At 34.2% G+C, this 18,567-nt stretch overlaps 1 protein-coding gene across 2 annotated transcripts in view; it reads left to right on the top strand.

The window, feature by feature from the left end:
* The window catches only part of plcb4a (phospholipase C, beta 4a), a 60,524-nt gene that overhangs the window by 11,739 nt on the left and 30,218 nt on the right, over nucleotides 1–18,567 (top strand). Inside the window, exons 1-14 of one of the 2 annotated variants that reach the window (XM_067368447.1) lie at nucleotides 4,287–4,512; nucleotides 5,012–5,065; nucleotides 5,322–5,403; nucleotides 7,164–7,264; nucleotides 8,934–8,991; nucleotides 9,256–9,364; nucleotides 12,165–12,375; nucleotides 12,572–12,610; nucleotides 12,708–12,801; nucleotides 12,976–13,055; nucleotides 13,173–13,257; nucleotides 14,647–14,737; nucleotides 15,309–15,404; nucleotides 16,112–16,209. In XM_067368447.1, coding sequence (XP_067224548.1) covers nucleotides 4,493–4,512; nucleotides 5,012–5,065; nucleotides 5,322–5,403; nucleotides 7,164–7,264; nucleotides 8,934–8,991; nucleotides 9,256–9,364; nucleotides 12,165–12,375; nucleotides 12,572–12,610; nucleotides 12,708–12,801; nucleotides 12,976–13,055; nucleotides 13,173–13,257; nucleotides 14,647–14,737; nucleotides 15,309–15,404; nucleotides 16,112–16,209 — 1,218 coding nt within the window. In that variant the 5' untranslated portion in view covers nucleotides 4,287–4,492. Of the gene's footprint in view, nucleotides 1–4,286; nucleotides 4,513–5,011; nucleotides 5,066–5,321; nucleotides 5,404–7,163; nucleotides 7,265–8,933; nucleotides 8,992–9,255; nucleotides 9,365–12,164; nucleotides 12,376–12,571; nucleotides 12,611–12,707; nucleotides 12,802–12,975; nucleotides 13,056–13,172; nucleotides 13,258–14,646; nucleotides 14,738–15,308; nucleotides 15,405–16,111; nucleotides 16,210–18,567 lie in introns of those variants that run through there. The other variant, XM_067368446.1, reaches the window with a different exon arrangement.

Below are 18,567 nucleotides of genomic sequence, written 5' to 3'. Positions count from 1 at the left end.
TAACATTTCAGTCAGGCTTTGGGGGTTGTATGTCTACAAAATCATATGCACACATAGGTCAAAGCAGTGTTGGGTGATGTTTTACACCTATTATTTTTTCTATAATATTAAAATGCACCAAGAGTCATAAGTAATTTATAGATTATTTGTACATAGATAAAGGTCATGGTGGCATTTTGATTGCATCTTGGTTGTATATTACAAGAAATTCAATAAATTTGTGCATTTGTGTGGTCCTTGTAAACCCTGCACCATGGGGAGAAACTGTCCCCACAAAGATAGTTATACCAGTATTTTTTTTAACCTTGAGGGGACTTTTTTGGTACCCATGAGGAAAAGAAAAGAGTTTTTAGTGATCAGTGTAGGCTTAGGGTTAGAGGATACAATGTACAGTTTGTACAGTATAAAAATCATTATATCTAAGGAAAGCCCCCATAAAACATGTGTGTGTGTCTCACCATCTTCCTTTAGGGTTCGGTTTCTTTCACCAGCAGCTGTCTGACTAGAATTCTGCCAGTTAAACCACCACTAACACTCCCAAAAGAACTCATTTATTTAAGAGGAATAAGAAAGTGAAGAGACTGTTAAATCTGATAGTATTTTATGGAGAGAAAATGAAATGCGCCACTGGCACTAAATCATCAGAGAAGGAAAACTGAAAGAGTAAGAGCTGGAGGCAGAGTAAAAAGAAAGACTCCCTTTTTGAGCTATGCTAATTGTTATTTTAAAATTAATTCCACCCGAATCTTATTAAAATGCTTTGTGATGCTTTAGAATTCATAGTTTATATTGATTCCAGTCTGAAACTGCAGGGTTGTGCACCATTCAGAACTAAGATGAGATGATATGGATGGATGGATGGAAGTATTAACAAATGGATGAATGAATGGATGAATAGATGGATAGACAGATGGCTGAATGGATGGATGGATGAATAGATGATGGATGGATGTATTGACGGATGGATGAATAGATGATAGATGGATAGACAAATGGCTGAATGGATGGATGGATGGATAGACAGATTTATGCATGGATAGGCAGATGTATGGATGAATGGATGAATAGTTGATGGATGGATGGATGGATGGATGGATAGATAAATAGTTCGATGAATAGATGATAAATGGATAGACAAATGCTGGCTGGCTGGCTGGATGGATGGATGGATGGATGGATGGATAGACAGATGTATGGATGAATAGTTGATGGATGGATGGATGAATAGATGATGGATGGATGTATTGACGGATGATGGATGAATAGATGATGGATGGATGTATTGACGGATGGATGAACAGATGATAGATGGATAGACAAATGGCTGAATGGATGGATAGATGAATAGTTGATGGATGGATGGATGGATAGGTAAATAGTCAGATGAATAGATGATGGATGGACAGATGAATGGATGGATAGATGGATGGATAGACGGATGGATAGATGTTGGATGGACAGATGAATGGATGAATAGTTGATGGATGGATGGATAGGTAAATAGTCAGATGAATAGATGATGGATGGATGGATGGTTGGATGGATAGACAGATGTATGGATGAATGGATGTATGGATGAATAGTTGATGGATGGGTGGATGGATGGATGGATAGAAGTATTGACAAATGGACGAATGAATGAATGGATGAATAGATGATAGATGGATAGACAGATGGCTAAATGGATGGATGAATAGATGGATAGACAAATGGCTGAATGGTTGTATAGATGAATAGATGATGGATGGATGGATGGATGGATGGATGGATGAATAGATGGATGAATATAAGAATAGATGATGGATGGATTGGACACACACACACACACACACACACACACACACACACACACACACACATATTAGGAGAGCATATATATATATATATATATATTATTTATATAAATAATAATATTTCACATATCTTATTTTTACATGTAAATACGATACAAAATCTGTTAAATGATATGTATAAAAACTGACCGAAGATTTAACCTTTCCCTGAAGGATTTCAGCTGTAGGAAGGTCATCAAACTCGCATCTAATTCCAGCTCCTGACATCTGCCCGTCACTGTGCCGTCACCGCTGCTGTGTCTTAAAGCACTGCTGATTTTATGGGCTCCTCTCGAGGGTTCGGTGATGACCCCAGGGATGTATGCACTTGTGTTGAACTAGCAAGCAGCTGCTGCTTCGGGACCCTCTGTCAGTCTCGTGTTTTGTCTGAAACATGTGCTTGATTCATTATTAGATTTCCAGGAAGTAAGAGTGTTTGCATTAGGAGAGCATTAGAAGTGGCGTCCTGTATGTCCTGGAATCTTGTGTAAAAATAGAGCACTCATAAAACGCTAAGAGACAAAAACATGTTTACAAAACAGCACATCTTCCATTCATTCATTCATGCAACCTTTTAGTCTGAATCCTTTTTATGGGTTCTTCCCCAGTGCATTATTAAAGAGTTAGTTTACCCAGAAATAAACATTCTGCCATTATTTACTCATAGTTTTTACCCACATATCATTCCATATAACTTTCTTTTGTAGAAACATTTGCTGCTTTTGTCCTTATAATCAAAGCAGTTTTCAAGCTCCAAAAAACAACAAAGCATAAAAAAGTTCTGAAACAAAACAAGTAAACATCATACAAGTATGACTCTTAAAGATGTGAATGAGTAGAATATGGGTTTGATTCCCAGGAAATGCATGAACTGATAAACGTGTATCCAGAATGCAATGTAAGTTACAAATGCGTAAACTTAAATGTAATGCATTCAATAGAAAGAAGCACATATGGGTTTGAAATTAGTAAATGATGACCTGATGACCTTTTTTAGTGAACTAAGAAGTATTTACAATTACATTTATGCATTTAGCAGGCAGGCACTTTTATCCAATGTGAATCACATTGCATTCAAGGTACACATTTTATCTATCTATCTATCTATCTATCTATCTATCTATCTATCTATCTATCTATCTATCTATCTATCTATCTATCTATCTATCTATCTATCTATCTATCTATCTATCTATCTATCTATCTATCTATCTATCTATCTATCTATCTATCTATCTATCTATCTATCTATCTATCTATCTATCTATCTATCTATCTATCTATCATCTATCTATAATATATATATAATATATGCAAAATCATACGAGTAGTGGTGCGATATGGCTGTATATCAGACATATCGCAGGGCTACGAGTGTGATATTGCATTTATACTACAGTTCGACAGCACTTTAAAACCCTCTTTTTGGCAGACCTACTTCCTTTACCAGTTGAGCACAAGCCTCCGGTACTAATTCTGAAACGTCACTTATGTAGAGTAGATTATTATGGTGTTATGAGAGGGAGATCGACTAAACAAGTGTATCACCTGCATCTGATATTCTTTAGGTTGATGTTCATAATATTATATCCATTTAAAAAATCAGTTTGAATACCAGCTGAGAAAAGCAGTCTTTGTCTTTATCCTTTTAAAAGTTGTGGGGATTTCCCACAGTGCTAAAACAACGTCCTTGTTCTCACTCACTCATAAAGAGTAATAATGCACTTAGATGGAGGAAAGTAATAGCTTAGAAAGTAATAACTTTCTCTGAAGTCTCTAATATCACGATCCCTTTCTCAATACCAAATACGGCATATTATTGATATAAAATAATATTCATTGAACAACAATATTTAAATTAACACTAGCCATTATAAAAGACAATAGGAAATAAACAAGCAAACAATTCAGTCAAACGTACAAAAGCAGTGCTCTAGTACAGGATTTAAGTTAAATATAGCCTAAATATAAAGTTATAAAACTTAATTTTCCTTTAACCCAAATCTATTAGCTCTGGAACAAGTAATAGATTAATAAGACCAAAGATTGCCCATTTGATATACCCCAAATTAATTATATCTCATGTTTAAACACTATCTACATAAGCGCCAGTGGCCGAGATGAAGCTGTTCTCAGCGGGTACACGAGCACTGAACAGTCGCTGACGGCCTTGAGTGTCAAAACAAATTGTAAAATAGGTGCTATGTTTATATATAAATCGCATATTTGAGGTCTAAACAAACTTCAGTCTCACCTAAAAAAATTAATTAAAAAAAAAACACAAAAAAACCCCTCTTTTGTCTTTTTTGATTTTTCAACCTAAAAATCGAAAAAAAAAAAAAATTTTTTAGATTTAAATTCATTAGCCAACATATGGGTTATCGGTATCTGCTAAAATGTTCATATCTGTGCATCCCTAAATATTTCTGATGTGTCTTTCTGAGAAACAAATATCTGAATCGATCAGCGTATTAGCTCACTAGAACCATGCATTTGCTTTGATTTTATAATTTTTGTTTTCTCAATCATTTTGGCCATGAAGAGACTGGAAACTCTGTGACATTTTAGTTTTACCCTCATTTGCTTGTGCATGTTTGCAGCAATGGACAGACGGCTTGCGGTCATTGATTCAGAACTCTCGAGCGAATAACGTGTGTCCGATGACCTGCCTGAGAAAACAGTGAGTGCCACCAGATGATGCATCATCGCTGGAGTCATTTCAGCCTGCTAATGCACTGTGTGTCAAGTCATTTCTAAGGTTTCATGAAGTATTCAGCCAGGAAATGATTCAGCCAGCAGCTGTATTTCAGTCTAATTACTTATATAAGCTAATTACCCAGAAAAACATTACTTATTTAAAGTATATTCTGGGTTAAACCTGATCAGCAACGCTGGTGATGTGCTGTCATTTAATTTTCTCTCATCTTTTAGTTTGTAAAAACATGCAAAAGTCGTGTTTTACAGTAATGCTCTTAAAATGAAAGTCTATGAGGCAAGACGTTAAGGATGGTTAACTTTCAAAGCAGAAATATAAAGCACTTCTATTAATTCCATTGGAAAATACATGTTATTTAAGCTGCAAAAGTGTTTGATTACTGAACTTATGTTTATGACAATGCAAATGTATCTTGTTGCTTTCATGTTTAATCTTTGCTTGTGTTATGATTTATTTCCTGCAGTTGGATGCGGCTGTCATTTTTGACCAATGTGAATGGAAAAATACCTGTCAGGAGGTATTTCCTGCATTCTCATTAATGTGACGAGGTTTTTACACCTTTTTGTGAAATTTGGTAGATGCCTGCTGCATGTTAATAGATCACATCTCCATATATTTTACAGTGAATATTGTACATACGGTGAATAATAGACGTAAAAATGGCTAAAAAAAATGTTTGAGACACACATACAGACACCTGATCTACTGAAGGACATTCACACATTAAAACAAGTCTATCTTTAACACCGGTGAATGTGTGTGATTTTCTGCAGTATCACAAGAACCTTTGCCTCAGGCAAAACGGAGAAGGGTATTTTCCAGGCACTGAAGGATCTTGGTTTACCCAGTGGAAAGGTAATTTTTAACAGCACTTACTTTCTCTCAGATATTGCCAGATCTAGGATGGAGATATTAATAATGATGTAATTGTACAGATATCGATGTGAGCCACACGAGCAGAATGTTGTTTTAGGTTGCTTTTACAGGTGCCCCATGGGTGCTTACCCCTCTGGTGTTGTTCTATCATTTTAGACCGAAAAAAAAAATGTTTTGAATTTTTAAAAATCACAAATTTATTGGAATGGTATGAAACTCTGTGATATATAAAATACTAAAATACAGATATTTTTTTTTTTTTTTTTTTTTGTGGGTACGATCTACAAGCAATGAAGGAGTGAAACTAAAATATCAAGAGTGCAAAATAGACACATTCTCAAGACTTAAATAAAAGGTTGAAATCAAGTTGATTAAGCTCTGATAAAGCATTCCTGTTCATTTATGATACATTTTGTTGAATTTTAATGTTGTGTAACAAAATGTGTTTCTCTGCTCAGGTTTAACTAGTAAAATTCATGCAAAAACTGACACTTCAAATCAACATTTAAAAAAAAAAATAAAAATCTAAACCTTGACAAAAAGTCTTTGAGAATGTATAAATACATATCCAAATAAAAAAACTTAATAAAAATAAGTATTTATGTCTAAAAAAAAACTAGACAATTTATAAGCTGCTTTATATAGAGCTATATAGGCATGTAGTGGTTACACCACTGCATTACAGATGTTTTTCTTTTTTTACTCCCACTAGATGGCACTAATCTGCCTTCAAAAATTGTATTTTAAAGGCATTGTCTCTATTTTAACATGAAATACTGCTTTAATTGAAAAGTAATAAAAAAGTGAAAATTTGTTTTTGTATTATTTTCAATGGGGAAAACATTTATCATAATTGGTGCATAAATATGAATTAGTACCATGAAATTCTCTAAAAATACAAAAGAAAATAATTGGTGAACAAAAATATATTACATTTATTTTGACTGAATAATAATTAAAAAAAAGTTAAATTTCTGGTATACTAACAACACAAGTGTGATCACGAAATGAACAATACCAGAGGTTTAAAAAGTCTTTAAAAGTCTCAAATTCAGTTTTAATACATATAAGGCCATAAAACAGGGTTTTACAGGCTCACACTTTCAGAGCAGCTTACAATCAATGAATATCGTGCGTTTATGCCAATAGATTGCTTATTGATCTACTGTCGATGTATTATAACAATGTTTACCTTATGGTGTTTATGTCATACCTGCAAACTCGTCGCATTTCTAAAAAAGCGCAGCTACATTGTGTACAGGTGGAACCAGGGTAACCGCTATATTTCTGCATTAAATTGCATTTTCTTTCAGCTGGTGGACAGAAAAGAAGATAATGTGCATTCTTAAAATTCAAACTATTAGGATAATATATAATCATATTTTAAATGAATATGAATATAATAATTTTTTTATCAATTTTTTTTTTCTGTAAAGTTGTTCAAATCATAATTTTTACAGTTAGTTTTGCAGGTCTTAAAAAGCCTTAAATTTGCATTAGCATGATGAAGATGAACTGAATACTAATGTTTACAGCATACTGCACAGCATGAAATATGCAATGATTATATGCTACATTTGTTGTCACATGACCCCTTTTTGTTGCATGTTCTCTTTGGCAACATGCATACATGCAGCGTACTGCAGCAATAGGTTAAGTAGTATAGTAGTATGCTATTACAGTCACTAATATTTGTTAATAATGAATTGCAACCCATCCGTATTCTTATTTTTTACCAGAACGATGAAATCGAGCATGAGATCTTCACCTTTGACAAGTTCTACAGCCTTACACAGAAGATTTGTCCCAGAACTGATATTGAAGATCTCTTCAAGAAATTGTAAGCATGCAACATACACTTTAGTTCTGTATTAAATATATAGTATATTAAACGCATTAAGAGCAACAAATATAAAGCTTTATTATTCAACATGTGTGAAATCAGCTGAGAGATTCTGAGCTGATTGCTCTTGTCCAAACAAAGTATTTAGTATTTTGCTAAATGATTTGTAAATAGTATAAAGAATATTATCTATTATTATCTATTATAGCCATTATAAAATTAAATTGACCCTGTTTTTTTTTTTTTTTTTTAAATGCATGCTACAATACATCCTGGTCTTATTGTGAAAGATTCATCAGCACATGCTATTCCTAAAATAAAATCTTAATATTATGTGCTTTAAAAAAACAACAACAACAAAAAAAACATGTTAAATCATTAAAAAACACTTTTTTTTACACTTTGTCTTTCCACTGAATTCATTTCATATTTCATTAAACAATAAACATTTTTTATAAGGTCATAATTTTTCTTTCCTTTCTTTTCTTTCAGTATTTCTTCAATTTTTAATTTTTAATTTTTAATTGTGTGTTAATAATACCCACCACCAAAAAGAAATAAAAAATAAAGACAAAAAAGAAATACTTAATAATAATAATAATAATAATAATAATAATAATAATATTATATTTGTGAATGGTGTTTCATGCTGACTTCAACACTCAAAAAATAACGTGTTGGCTCTACCAAAAAATAAATAAATAAATAAACAAATAAATAAATAACGCAACAGTTTGCATCTTTTTTTCTTTTCTTTTCTTGGAGTGAAATTACATTCAACCAACGAGGTACATTGAGTTAGAGGAACTTTGTAGCATAAACACAAATTTTTAAGTTGATGACTCAAACAAATTAAGTTGCTCAAACTACCAGAGTTGTAGCCCTTATCTATTTCAGTTCAAATCAACAGCTATCATAGCACATGGTAACATAACTTATTTAACATGTATATTTAATGACCAAGTAAGATATTACTTGTCATTAGCATTAGTCAACCACAAGCATTACAGAAACTCTTTTAAATGTCAAACATAACAGCATTAAACACTAACAGGTCTTTCCCTTCACTAAAAACAAATAACTTAACACTTCATTTCAACATTTATTGTCCTTATCCAGTCCTGTGCAAAGCATGCTGGGAACTAGAAATCCACTGCCTAATTCCCGAAGTTATCAAGACAATTTCATTACGTTACTAGAACATAAATTAAAAATTAAGCCAATCAACACCAAAATTTGAGATTAAATTACAGACTACATTAAGTTGATGTATTGATCAACATTATTATGTCAAAAGAGTCATAATTTTTAACTTGAAACCATGCAAGTTGTGGTAACAGGTCCCCTGAATTACTTTTTAGATTGAAGAAAGAGATTTGCAAGCACCTCCTGATCAAAATCTCTTCAGTGGCCTACAACAGTTTGCTGTCATGTTTGTTTTAGAGTTTTCCCACGAGCTGCACAACACTAAACTAAACAGTGTTATATTTAAACATGCATTGCCTGAAGAGCTTGAATATTAAACCATTAATCTAACTAGACTGATTGAGAAACTTGTAGTAGAGTGAGCTGTGAAACATGAATCACTGATGAATCATTCACTGGAACAGCAGAAACATCAATCAAGAAGTTGAAAATTCTGTTTTCCCGTTGCTTTTCTTTTCAGCAAGGGAGACAAAAGCGACTATTTATGCGTTGACCAGTTAGTCCACTTTTTGAACGAAGTAAGCAACGTTTTCTTTTATTAACTTTTAATATCCTGCATGTGAGCATCTGGCAATCATTAGAGTTAATTCATCCTGAAGGAATATTAAACATTAGGTCATATATGATTTTGACTTGCTCTGTTATGTGTCTTTTCTTCTTTGAAAGTCTTATTTTTCTTCTTCATAGAAGCAGCTTATTCCTTTTGTTTAACTTTGTGCATGTGTATATTAGAGAAAGTTGGCCTTGTTAATATAACTTGCAGGGTTTTTTCTCTTGGGTAGAATCAGAGAGATCCACGTCTGAATGAAATCCTGTTCCCGTTCTTCGACTGTAAATGTGCTTTCCAAATCATTGAGCGATATGAACCTGATGAGACGCTGAAGATGAAAGGTGTGTGCCACTTTTTGTGACTATAATGTCTTTGTTTTGCATTTGTGATTGCTCAGTGCTGGCATTTTACAGTCATATATATGATCAGGCATAACATTATGAGCTCTGACAGGTGAAGTGAATAACACTGATTATCTCTTCATCACGACACCTGTTAGTGGGTGGATATATTAGGCAGCAAGTGAACTTTGTTCACCCAAAAATTATTAGTTTACTCAAAAATGAAAATGATGTCATTAATGACTCACCCTCATGTCGTTCCAAACCCGTAAGACCTCCGTTCATCTTCGGAACACAGTTTAAGATATTTTAGATTTAGTAGAGAGCTTTCTGTCCCTCCATTGAAAATGTATGTACGGTATACTGTCCATGTCCAGAAAGGTAATAAAAACACCATCAAAGTAGTCCATGTGACATCAGAGGGTCAGTTAGAATTTTCTGAAGCATTGAAAATACATTTTGGTCCAAAAATAACAAAAACTACGACTTTATTCAGCATTGTCTTCTCTTCCGGAATCCTTTCCATTGAATTGATTCCATTGAATTGATTCCATTGAATCCTTTCATCTGTCGGCGTTGGTAATGCACTTTTACGTCGCCGTGGTTGTTTTTGGCGATTAGGACATCCGCGACATTTTGAAGCATCGCAAATACATTTTGTTTCAAAAATAACAAAAACTACAACTTTATTCAGCATTGTATTCTCTTCCGGGTCTGTTGTCAATCCGCGTTCATGACTCCGCAGTGACGCTGCTGGCGTGTTATCCGGTGCACCAGAGCTTTGTTTACAAGAAGCGGGTGATAATACACCAAAACGTTGGATGCCAACTGCTGTGAAACAAGAAGAAGAAGAAGAAGCAGCTTCATTTACAGTCTGAGGGAGACGCACGCTGTATTCAAGCTATTCTACATTGTTTGTTTTTTGGTATTGCTATATTTTTAAAAATGGTGCGTAAGTGTGCATGTCTCGGATGTCCTAATGGCCAAAAACAACCACGGCGTTGTAAAAGTGCATTACCAACGCCGACAGATGAAAGGATTCAATGGAATCAATTCAATGGAATCAATTAAATGGAATCAGTTCAATGGAATCAATTCAATTGAATCAGTTCAATGGAATCAATTCAGTGGAATCAGTTAAATGGAAAGGATTCCGGAAGAGAAGACAATGCTGAATAAAGTCGTAGTTTTTGTTATTTTTGGACCAAAATGTATTTTCGATGCTTCAAAAACTTCTAACTAACCCACTGATGTCACATGGACTACTTTGATGATGTTTTTATTGCCTTTCTGGACATGGACAGTCTACTGTACAAACACTTTCAATGGAGGGACAGAAAGCTCTCGAACTAAATCTAAAATATCTTAAACTGTGTTCTGAAGATGAATGGAGGTCTTACGGGTTTGGAACGACATGAGGGTGAATCATTAATGACATAATTTTCATTTTTGGGTGAACTAACCCTTTAAGGATTTGAGGGAGTTTGACAAGTCTGCAGGTCAGTATCTATCAAAAGTGCTCCAAGGAAGGAACAGTGGAGAACCAGCGACAGGGTCATGGGCGGCCGAGGCTCAGTGATGCACGTGGGGAGCGAAGGCTGACCCATGTGGTCCAATCCAACAGACGAGCTACTGTAGCTCAAATTGCTCAAGAAGTCAATGCTGGTTCTGATAGAAAGGTGTCAGAATACACAGAATGCACACCCCTGTCCACTGCCGAAAGAGCCAACAGTGAACATCAGAACTGGACAACAGAGCAGTGGAAGAAGGTGGCCTGGTCTGATGAATCATGTCTTCTTTTACATCACATGGATGGCCGGGTGCGTGTGCTTCTCTTATCTGGGGAACACATGGCACCAGGATGCACTATGGGAAGAAGGCAGGCCGGCGGAGGCAGTGTGATGCTTTAGGCAATGTTCTGCTGGGAAACCTTGGGTCCTGCCATCCATGTGAATGTTACTTTGACACGTACCACCTGCCTAAGCATTGCTGCAGACCATGTACACCCTTTCATGGAAACAGTATTCCCTGGTGGCCTCTTTCAGCAGGATAATGCTCCTGACACAAAGCAAAAATGGTTCAGGAATGGTTTGAGGAGCACAACAACGAGTTTGAGGTGTTGACTTGGCCTCCAAATTCCCAGATCTCAATCCAATCGAGCATCTGTGGGATGTGCTGAACAAACAAGTCTGATCCATGGAGGCTCCACCTCACAACTACAGGACTTAAAGGATCTGCTGCTAACATCTTGTGTCAGATACCACAGCACACCTTCAGGGGTCTAGAGGAGCCCATGCCTCGACGGGTCAGGGCTGTTTTGGGACCAACACAATATTAGGAAGGTGGTCATAATGTTATGCCTGATTGGTGTATTTCAATACATAATATATAAATATATATAATATACTATATAATTGACCATTGTTCCAGGCAGGCAAACAATTTTCTAAAGCATCTTTTCACAAAATAAAATAATGTATGCCTGGTTTATTTATTTATTTGAGCCATTTAATAATATAAAACCTACTCTCATGTTGTCTAGATTTACTGCACAAGAAAAAAAAAAAGTATTATTATTATGATTTAAATGCTTGTTTATGGTTTGTTCTCATTGTTCAGGGCTTAAAGTCGAGTTCATTTCTTATGTAAATACAGTTTTGTAATCTTACAGCGCCACCTTGTGTTGAAGTACAGCAACTATTGTTCATTTGCCCATAATGCACTTCAACAGACAGGTGTTTAAGACAGTCCTTTAATGTCTCATTTGTACACACATGGATAAATGGATGAATTTGGGCAGGTCTGATGTCATGTGATGGATTCTGTCGGTATCTGATGTCTGATGAAAACGCTCCCGTGTTTCTGGACCGGTTGGAGGTTTATCAGGAGATGGATCATCCTCTGTCTCATTACTTTATCAACTCATCTCATAACACCTACCTGACCGGCAGACAGTTTGGAGGCAGATCCTCAGTGGAGATGTACAGACAGGTGCTGCTGACCGGCTGCAGGTACACGGAAATATCATCCTCATATCATTCAGACGATGCAAAATCATATATATAACATTTAATTATTTATTTATTTGGATGGTTTTAAAGGGATGGTTCACCCAAAAATGAAGTTTCTGTCATTAATTACTCACCCTCATGTCGTTCCAAACACTATTTTGATGAAATCCAAGAGGTTTTTTTTTATCCCCCATAGAAAGCGACGAAATTCAACGAACCATCAAAATCATTCAAGGTTCAGAAAAGTAGTAAAAACATTGTTAAAAAAGTCCATGTGACTACAGTGGTTCAACCTTAATGTTATGAAACGACGAGAATACTTTTTCAAACAGGTGTGTTGAGTTGGACTGCTGGGATGGAAAAGGTGAAGATCAGGAGCCCATAATCACCCACGGCAAGGCCATGTGCACAGACGTCCTGTTCAAGGTGAACACGAACACAGTGTGCCTTCACAATCAAATCTCCCTTAAATGTTCCAGAAGAATCTTACATGATATCCATTTCTCTTGAGCGTTAAATAGCCTTTAAATAGTAAATCTATCTGTATGAATGCTTTGTTTATATTTAGACTGAAAGACATTTACAGTATGTTTTATTCAGGACGTCATTCACGGAATTAAAGAAACGGCCTTCATGACTTCTGAGTATCCTGTGATTCTGTCCTTCGAAAACCACTGCACGTACGTATGTGCTTTCTTCAATGAAACAATTTATCAAGGTCCTTATTAATATCTCACAAACTACATAAATAAATGATTAAAATAAAGAAATGCACAATAAACACACCTTTCTCTCAGGAAACATCAGCAGTATAAACTGGCGCGCTACTGTGAGGACATTTTTGGAGATTTGCTCCTGAAGCAGCCGTTAGATGATTTCCCAGTAAGTGTGGGTCCTCTTCGTTTAGGGGTCACACATGGCTCCTTCAAGAAACCTTGAAATGTAACTTCTTTTTATTTAAGGAAAACCAATGTAATATATTTTTGTTAAATAATATTTTTTGATTATTATTTAAAATTTTTAGGGTATTTTATGATACTATGCAATATTTATGCAATTTTTATTAGCTATTTTTCCCCATTAAAAATAATTCACTTTTTTTTTTTTCTAATATATTTTAAAATTATTTTTCAATTAAAGCAGTATTCCATGTTAAAATAGAGACAAGGCATTTAAAATACAATATTTGGAGGCAGATTAGTGCCATCTGGTGGGAGTAAAAAAAGAAAACGTATGTATTGCCATGGTGTAACCACTAGATTCCTATATAGCTCTATATAAAGTGGCTTATAAATTCTCTAGTGGTTTTTAGACATAAATACTTATTTTTATTAAGTTGTGGATTTGGATTTATACTTAGATAGCGCCAACTCCTGCAAGGACTTCAGATGATTCAACATCTGGATCAACATGCACATTCCCAAATTTCTATATATCCTAATTATTGTTAATATGTAATTCATTATTTCCAGGAGTTCATTGCTTCTACCTTCAGTTAAACTGCTAACAGTTATTGTAAATTAAATTGCCTAAATTATTACATTATTAGCTAACTGCATGATTATATGTACATTTCTGAAACCACATACATTTGACAGTCACCTCCGATACCAGATTCTCTAAATTGTAATGTTGACATGCATTCTCTGTAGAGCTGCTTTGAAACGATATGTATCGTGAAAAGCACTATACAAATAAAAGTGAATTGAATTGAATTGGACATTCTCAAAGACTACTTTTTGTCAAGGTTTAGACTTTTTTGGTTTGAAATGTTGATTTGAAGTGTCAGTTTTTGCATGAATTTTACTACAGTCAAATCTGAACACAGCGGAGGACGTTTTGTAATTTTATTTTACTGTTTTGTGACTGAATTATTGATTTGATTTCACACATTTTCAAACACTCGCTCTGTTTTAAATGTTTTTTTATGTACTTTTTTGCTGAAGTGTAGTTTGTACCACCAAAAGATTCTCAAAGTTTTTTGTATTTTTCGTATTCCCCATTAATTTCCTTTGTAGGTCACTTTTGACCACGAAGGAGCCAATTGTAACATATCCAAATCATGTCCATGATTTTTTTGTGTTCACATAGCTAATGGGACAAAAGTTGCCAAGTGTCATCTCATTCCGATGAAGAAAAAAAAAATTAAATTTCAAAATGTAAAATTTTGACCGTTGTGTTGTGTTTTTAAACACAATATTTTATTATGTGTTTATTCAAGAGCCCATAACACAGTTACTTGCTAATGTTTTTTCTTCTATTCTCTCTCAGATGGAGGCTGGATGTCCACTGCCGTCTCCGAATGACCTCAGAGGAAAAATCCTCATCAAGAACAGAAGATTAAAGCCTGAAGTTGAAAAAAGTAGTGAAATCTGCCCCTTTCAACAGTCATTTCTACCAAATACCATAGTTACTACAGTAAAATCATAATAGGTGTAATTAATATGGCATCTTCTTAAATAAAAGTTGTATTGTAGTAACTATATTTTCATATTTTCTAAAGAAAACTTAAGTGGTTTTTGCCCATGCTCTGTTCATCATAGCTGAAGTAAAGGTGCATTCACGCCATGTTAGAATTACTTTAATTATGAGGGGAAAAAGCATTCATGTCCTTGTAGAACTCGTAATTACAACTTGTAAACTCAGAATTTTCTGAGATATCTGACTTGTACCACCTGACTGCTGCAGATTCATTTTGCTGTTGATAGTGTTGACATAGAAAATTGAACAGCTCAGAGTACGTAACAGGTTGTCATCTCGTAATTACAACATGATGTGAATGCAGCATAACTATGGTATTTGGGCAAAAATCTTAGTAAATATTTGTATTTTTAAGAAGTAGTTATGTTGCCAGTATGCCAAAAAACTTAATTCTCAAGGTCTTCATAAAAAACTGTGTTTGAGTTTTGTCAAACATGGTTTTAAATCCACAGAACAGCTGGAGCACTTCAGGAAGCACATGGAGGCCGGAGAGCCGAGCATCTCCACAAACTTATCTGAAGATGAGAATGAGGAAGAGACGACCACCGGTGAGGAAGAGCCTTTAAACGGGAACCCCTTTTTACAAGATGTCTTAAGTGTCTCCAGAATGTGTCTGTGAAGTTTCAGCTCAAAATACCCCACAGATCATTTATTATATCATGCCCAAAATGCCCCTTTTTTGGGTTGAAGTAAAAACACGCTGTTTTTGTGTGTGTCCCTTTAAATGCAAATGAGCTGCTGCTCCCGCCCCCTTTCCAGAACAGGGTGGAGCTTTAACAGCTCAAGAGCACATTATTGCATTCCATTGCGCTGCTTTTCCGTTACTTTTTATGTAAACGTGCTAGATGGACATTGCTTTTGCGTTTTTGGACTTGAAGTACTAAAATGAAAAGTAATAAAGTCAATATAAACTAAATTACTAAAACTAACTAAAATTGAAATGAAAAAGGAAAATGTAAAAAAGCTAATTCAAAATGTTAATAAATACTGTAATATTATGTAAAAAATATAAAATTAAGATAGTCTCAGACCCCTACAGCTTAAATGGAGGATTTTGCTCCTGAGCATTTGTACTGTATGCAAATGAGTTCCATTATGATTGGCTAACCGTTGCATAATAGCATAGAGAAATGCAGTTTTTTTTAATCGTCACATTAAAGTACTCTTGTGTATTGTTTCTAGTCTGTATTTTGAAGTAATGCCTTGATTTCACATTCAGTCTTTTGTTCAGTAATGATTTTTTTTCCCTCATTAGCAGAGCTGTTAAACGAAGCTCATCCCGAGCGGATTCACGGATGTCTGATCACTGAGGAAGAGAATCGAGAGGAAGAGGTGCTGCTCACACCCAGAAAGGTTCTTACATCCTTCTTATATAAAGACAATTACAGGGATAATTCACAGAGAAATGTAATGTACTTGCACTCGTGTCGTTCTGGTTTGCTGTTATTTGATTTGGTGGAAATTTAAAGAATTTAAAGGTGCCCTAGAACCAGTTTTTACAAGATGTAATATAAGTCTAAGGTGTCTCCTGAATGTGTTTCAGCTCAAAATACCCCATAGATTTTTTAAATTAATTTTTTTAACTGCTTATTTTGGGGAATCATTAACTATGCACCGATTCAGGCTGTGGCCCCTTTAAATCACGTGATCCCTGCCCCCCTGAGCTCTGCACTATAATACAGTGCATTTACAAAGTTCACACAGCTAATATAACCCTCAAATGGATCTTTACAAGATGTTCGTCATTCATACTGCATACATGCGTCGGATCATGTGAGTATAGTATTTATTTGGATGTTTACATTTGATTCTGAATGAGTTTGATAGTGCTCCGTGGCTAACGGGCTAATGCTACACTGTTGGAGAGATTTATAAAGAATGAAGTTGTGTTTATGAATTATACAGACTGCAAGTGTTTAAAAATGAAAATAGCAACGACTCTCGTCTCCGTGAATACAGTAAGAAACGATGGTAACTGTAACCACATTTAACAGTACATTAGCAACATGCTAACGAAACATTTAGAAAGACAATTTACAAATATCACTAAAAATATCATGATATCATGGATTATGTCAGTTATTATTGCTCCATCTGCCATTTTTCGCTGTTGTTCTTGCTTGCTTACCTAGTCTGATGATTCAGCTGTGCACAGATCCAGACGTTAATACTGGCTGCCCTTGTCTAATGCCTTGAACATGGGCTGGTATATGCAAATATTGGGGGCGTGCATATTAATGATCCCGACTGTTACGTAAAAGTCTGTGTTATGTTGAGATCCGCGTGTTTTCCGGAGGTCTTTTAAACAAATGAGATTTATATAAGGAGGAGGAAACAATGGAGTTTGAGACTCACTGTATGTCATTTCCATGTACTGAACTCTTGTTATTTAACTATGCCAAGATAAATTCAATTTTTGATTCTAGGGCACCTTTAAGTGCATCTTTTTTACATACAACAACAATTCATAGTGACACAAACGCATAATAAATGTGCTTTTATGGCAGAAGAATCATTGATATACTATTATAGTTTTTTTTATTGATATTCAATATTAATGTTTTTTTATTAATTTAGTTTTAGTAATTTTGTGTTTTTGTCATTGGTTTAAATGTCTATTGTTTTTATTAACTTTTATTTTTATTTTTTTAACTGAAATAAAATAAGTTTAAGTAAAATGACTAGTTACTAAAAAAAATCTAAATAAAAAAATAATAAATACCAAATAGAAATATAAAGAAAAGTATGTAAAAAAAAAACCCACATAACAAATTTACCAAAATTTAATCGAAAATTAATATATATATATATATATATATATATATATATATATATATATATATATATATATATATATATATATATATATATATATACGATAGACGATAATATAATATAATATAATATAATATAATATAATATAATATAATATAATATAATATAATATAATATAATATATAACATTTATAAGCATAAAAGTATCTACTATTGTGCTTTTATGGTGCTTGTTATCAGTGTTATTTTAGCATCACTGATATACTATTATAATTTTTTATTGATATAAAATATTAATATGTTTTTTTAATTAATGTCTTGGTTTTAGTCATTTTTATTTTATTTTTAGTAAGACCTTCAAGTTATGCTAAACAAAAATGATAAAGCTTGCCTTGGCAACTAGCTGAAATAAAAAGTATACATTATTTTTTTATTTTATTTAAGTTAACATTTATTTCAAGTAACAAAAATGTTTTTATGGTTTAATTTTAGCTGTCATTATAAGGAAAAAATCTTTCTTTTCCACAGAAGAAACCAAGTCTTTTAGCTTTTAAAGAAGTTATTATTTCTATATGTTTTAAAAGCACAATTAACATGACCTGAAGGCTTCTGACAGTTTTTCTCATCTTCAAAGAGCGTGTCATCCACAGGAAAACGGAGACAAGCGTCAGTTTTTGTAGTTTGGTGAGGAGTGTCGTGAATGTCACGGAGGTTCAGAATGAACACAGACTTCACTCCAAGCCTCTTATCATGATAATGTGCTGCAGAAGCTTTTATATTTCTGCCAGATTTACCCATTACTGTCTGTTTTTCTTCTGATGATGGGAATCTCGCAGACACTCGCTGTCATCCACATGCATAAAGAAAACAGCAAAGTTCAAAGTCTGTTGTGAGAACTGTAACTGTTATCAAGGCAAACACTTGAGCTGTGAGATT

The sequence above is a fragment of the Chanodichthys erythropterus genome, chromosome 18 (assembly GCF_024489055.1).
Source record: "Chanodichthys erythropterus isolate Z2021 chromosome 18, ASM2448905v1, whole genome shotgun sequence".
Classification (NCBI taxonomy): Eukaryota; Metazoa; Chordata; class Actinopteri; order Cypriniformes; family Xenocyprididae; genus Chanodichthys; species Chanodichthys erythropterus.
The sequence above is the reverse complement of the archived record's forward strand: the minus strand, read 5'-3'. Positions and strand labels throughout refer to the sequence as shown.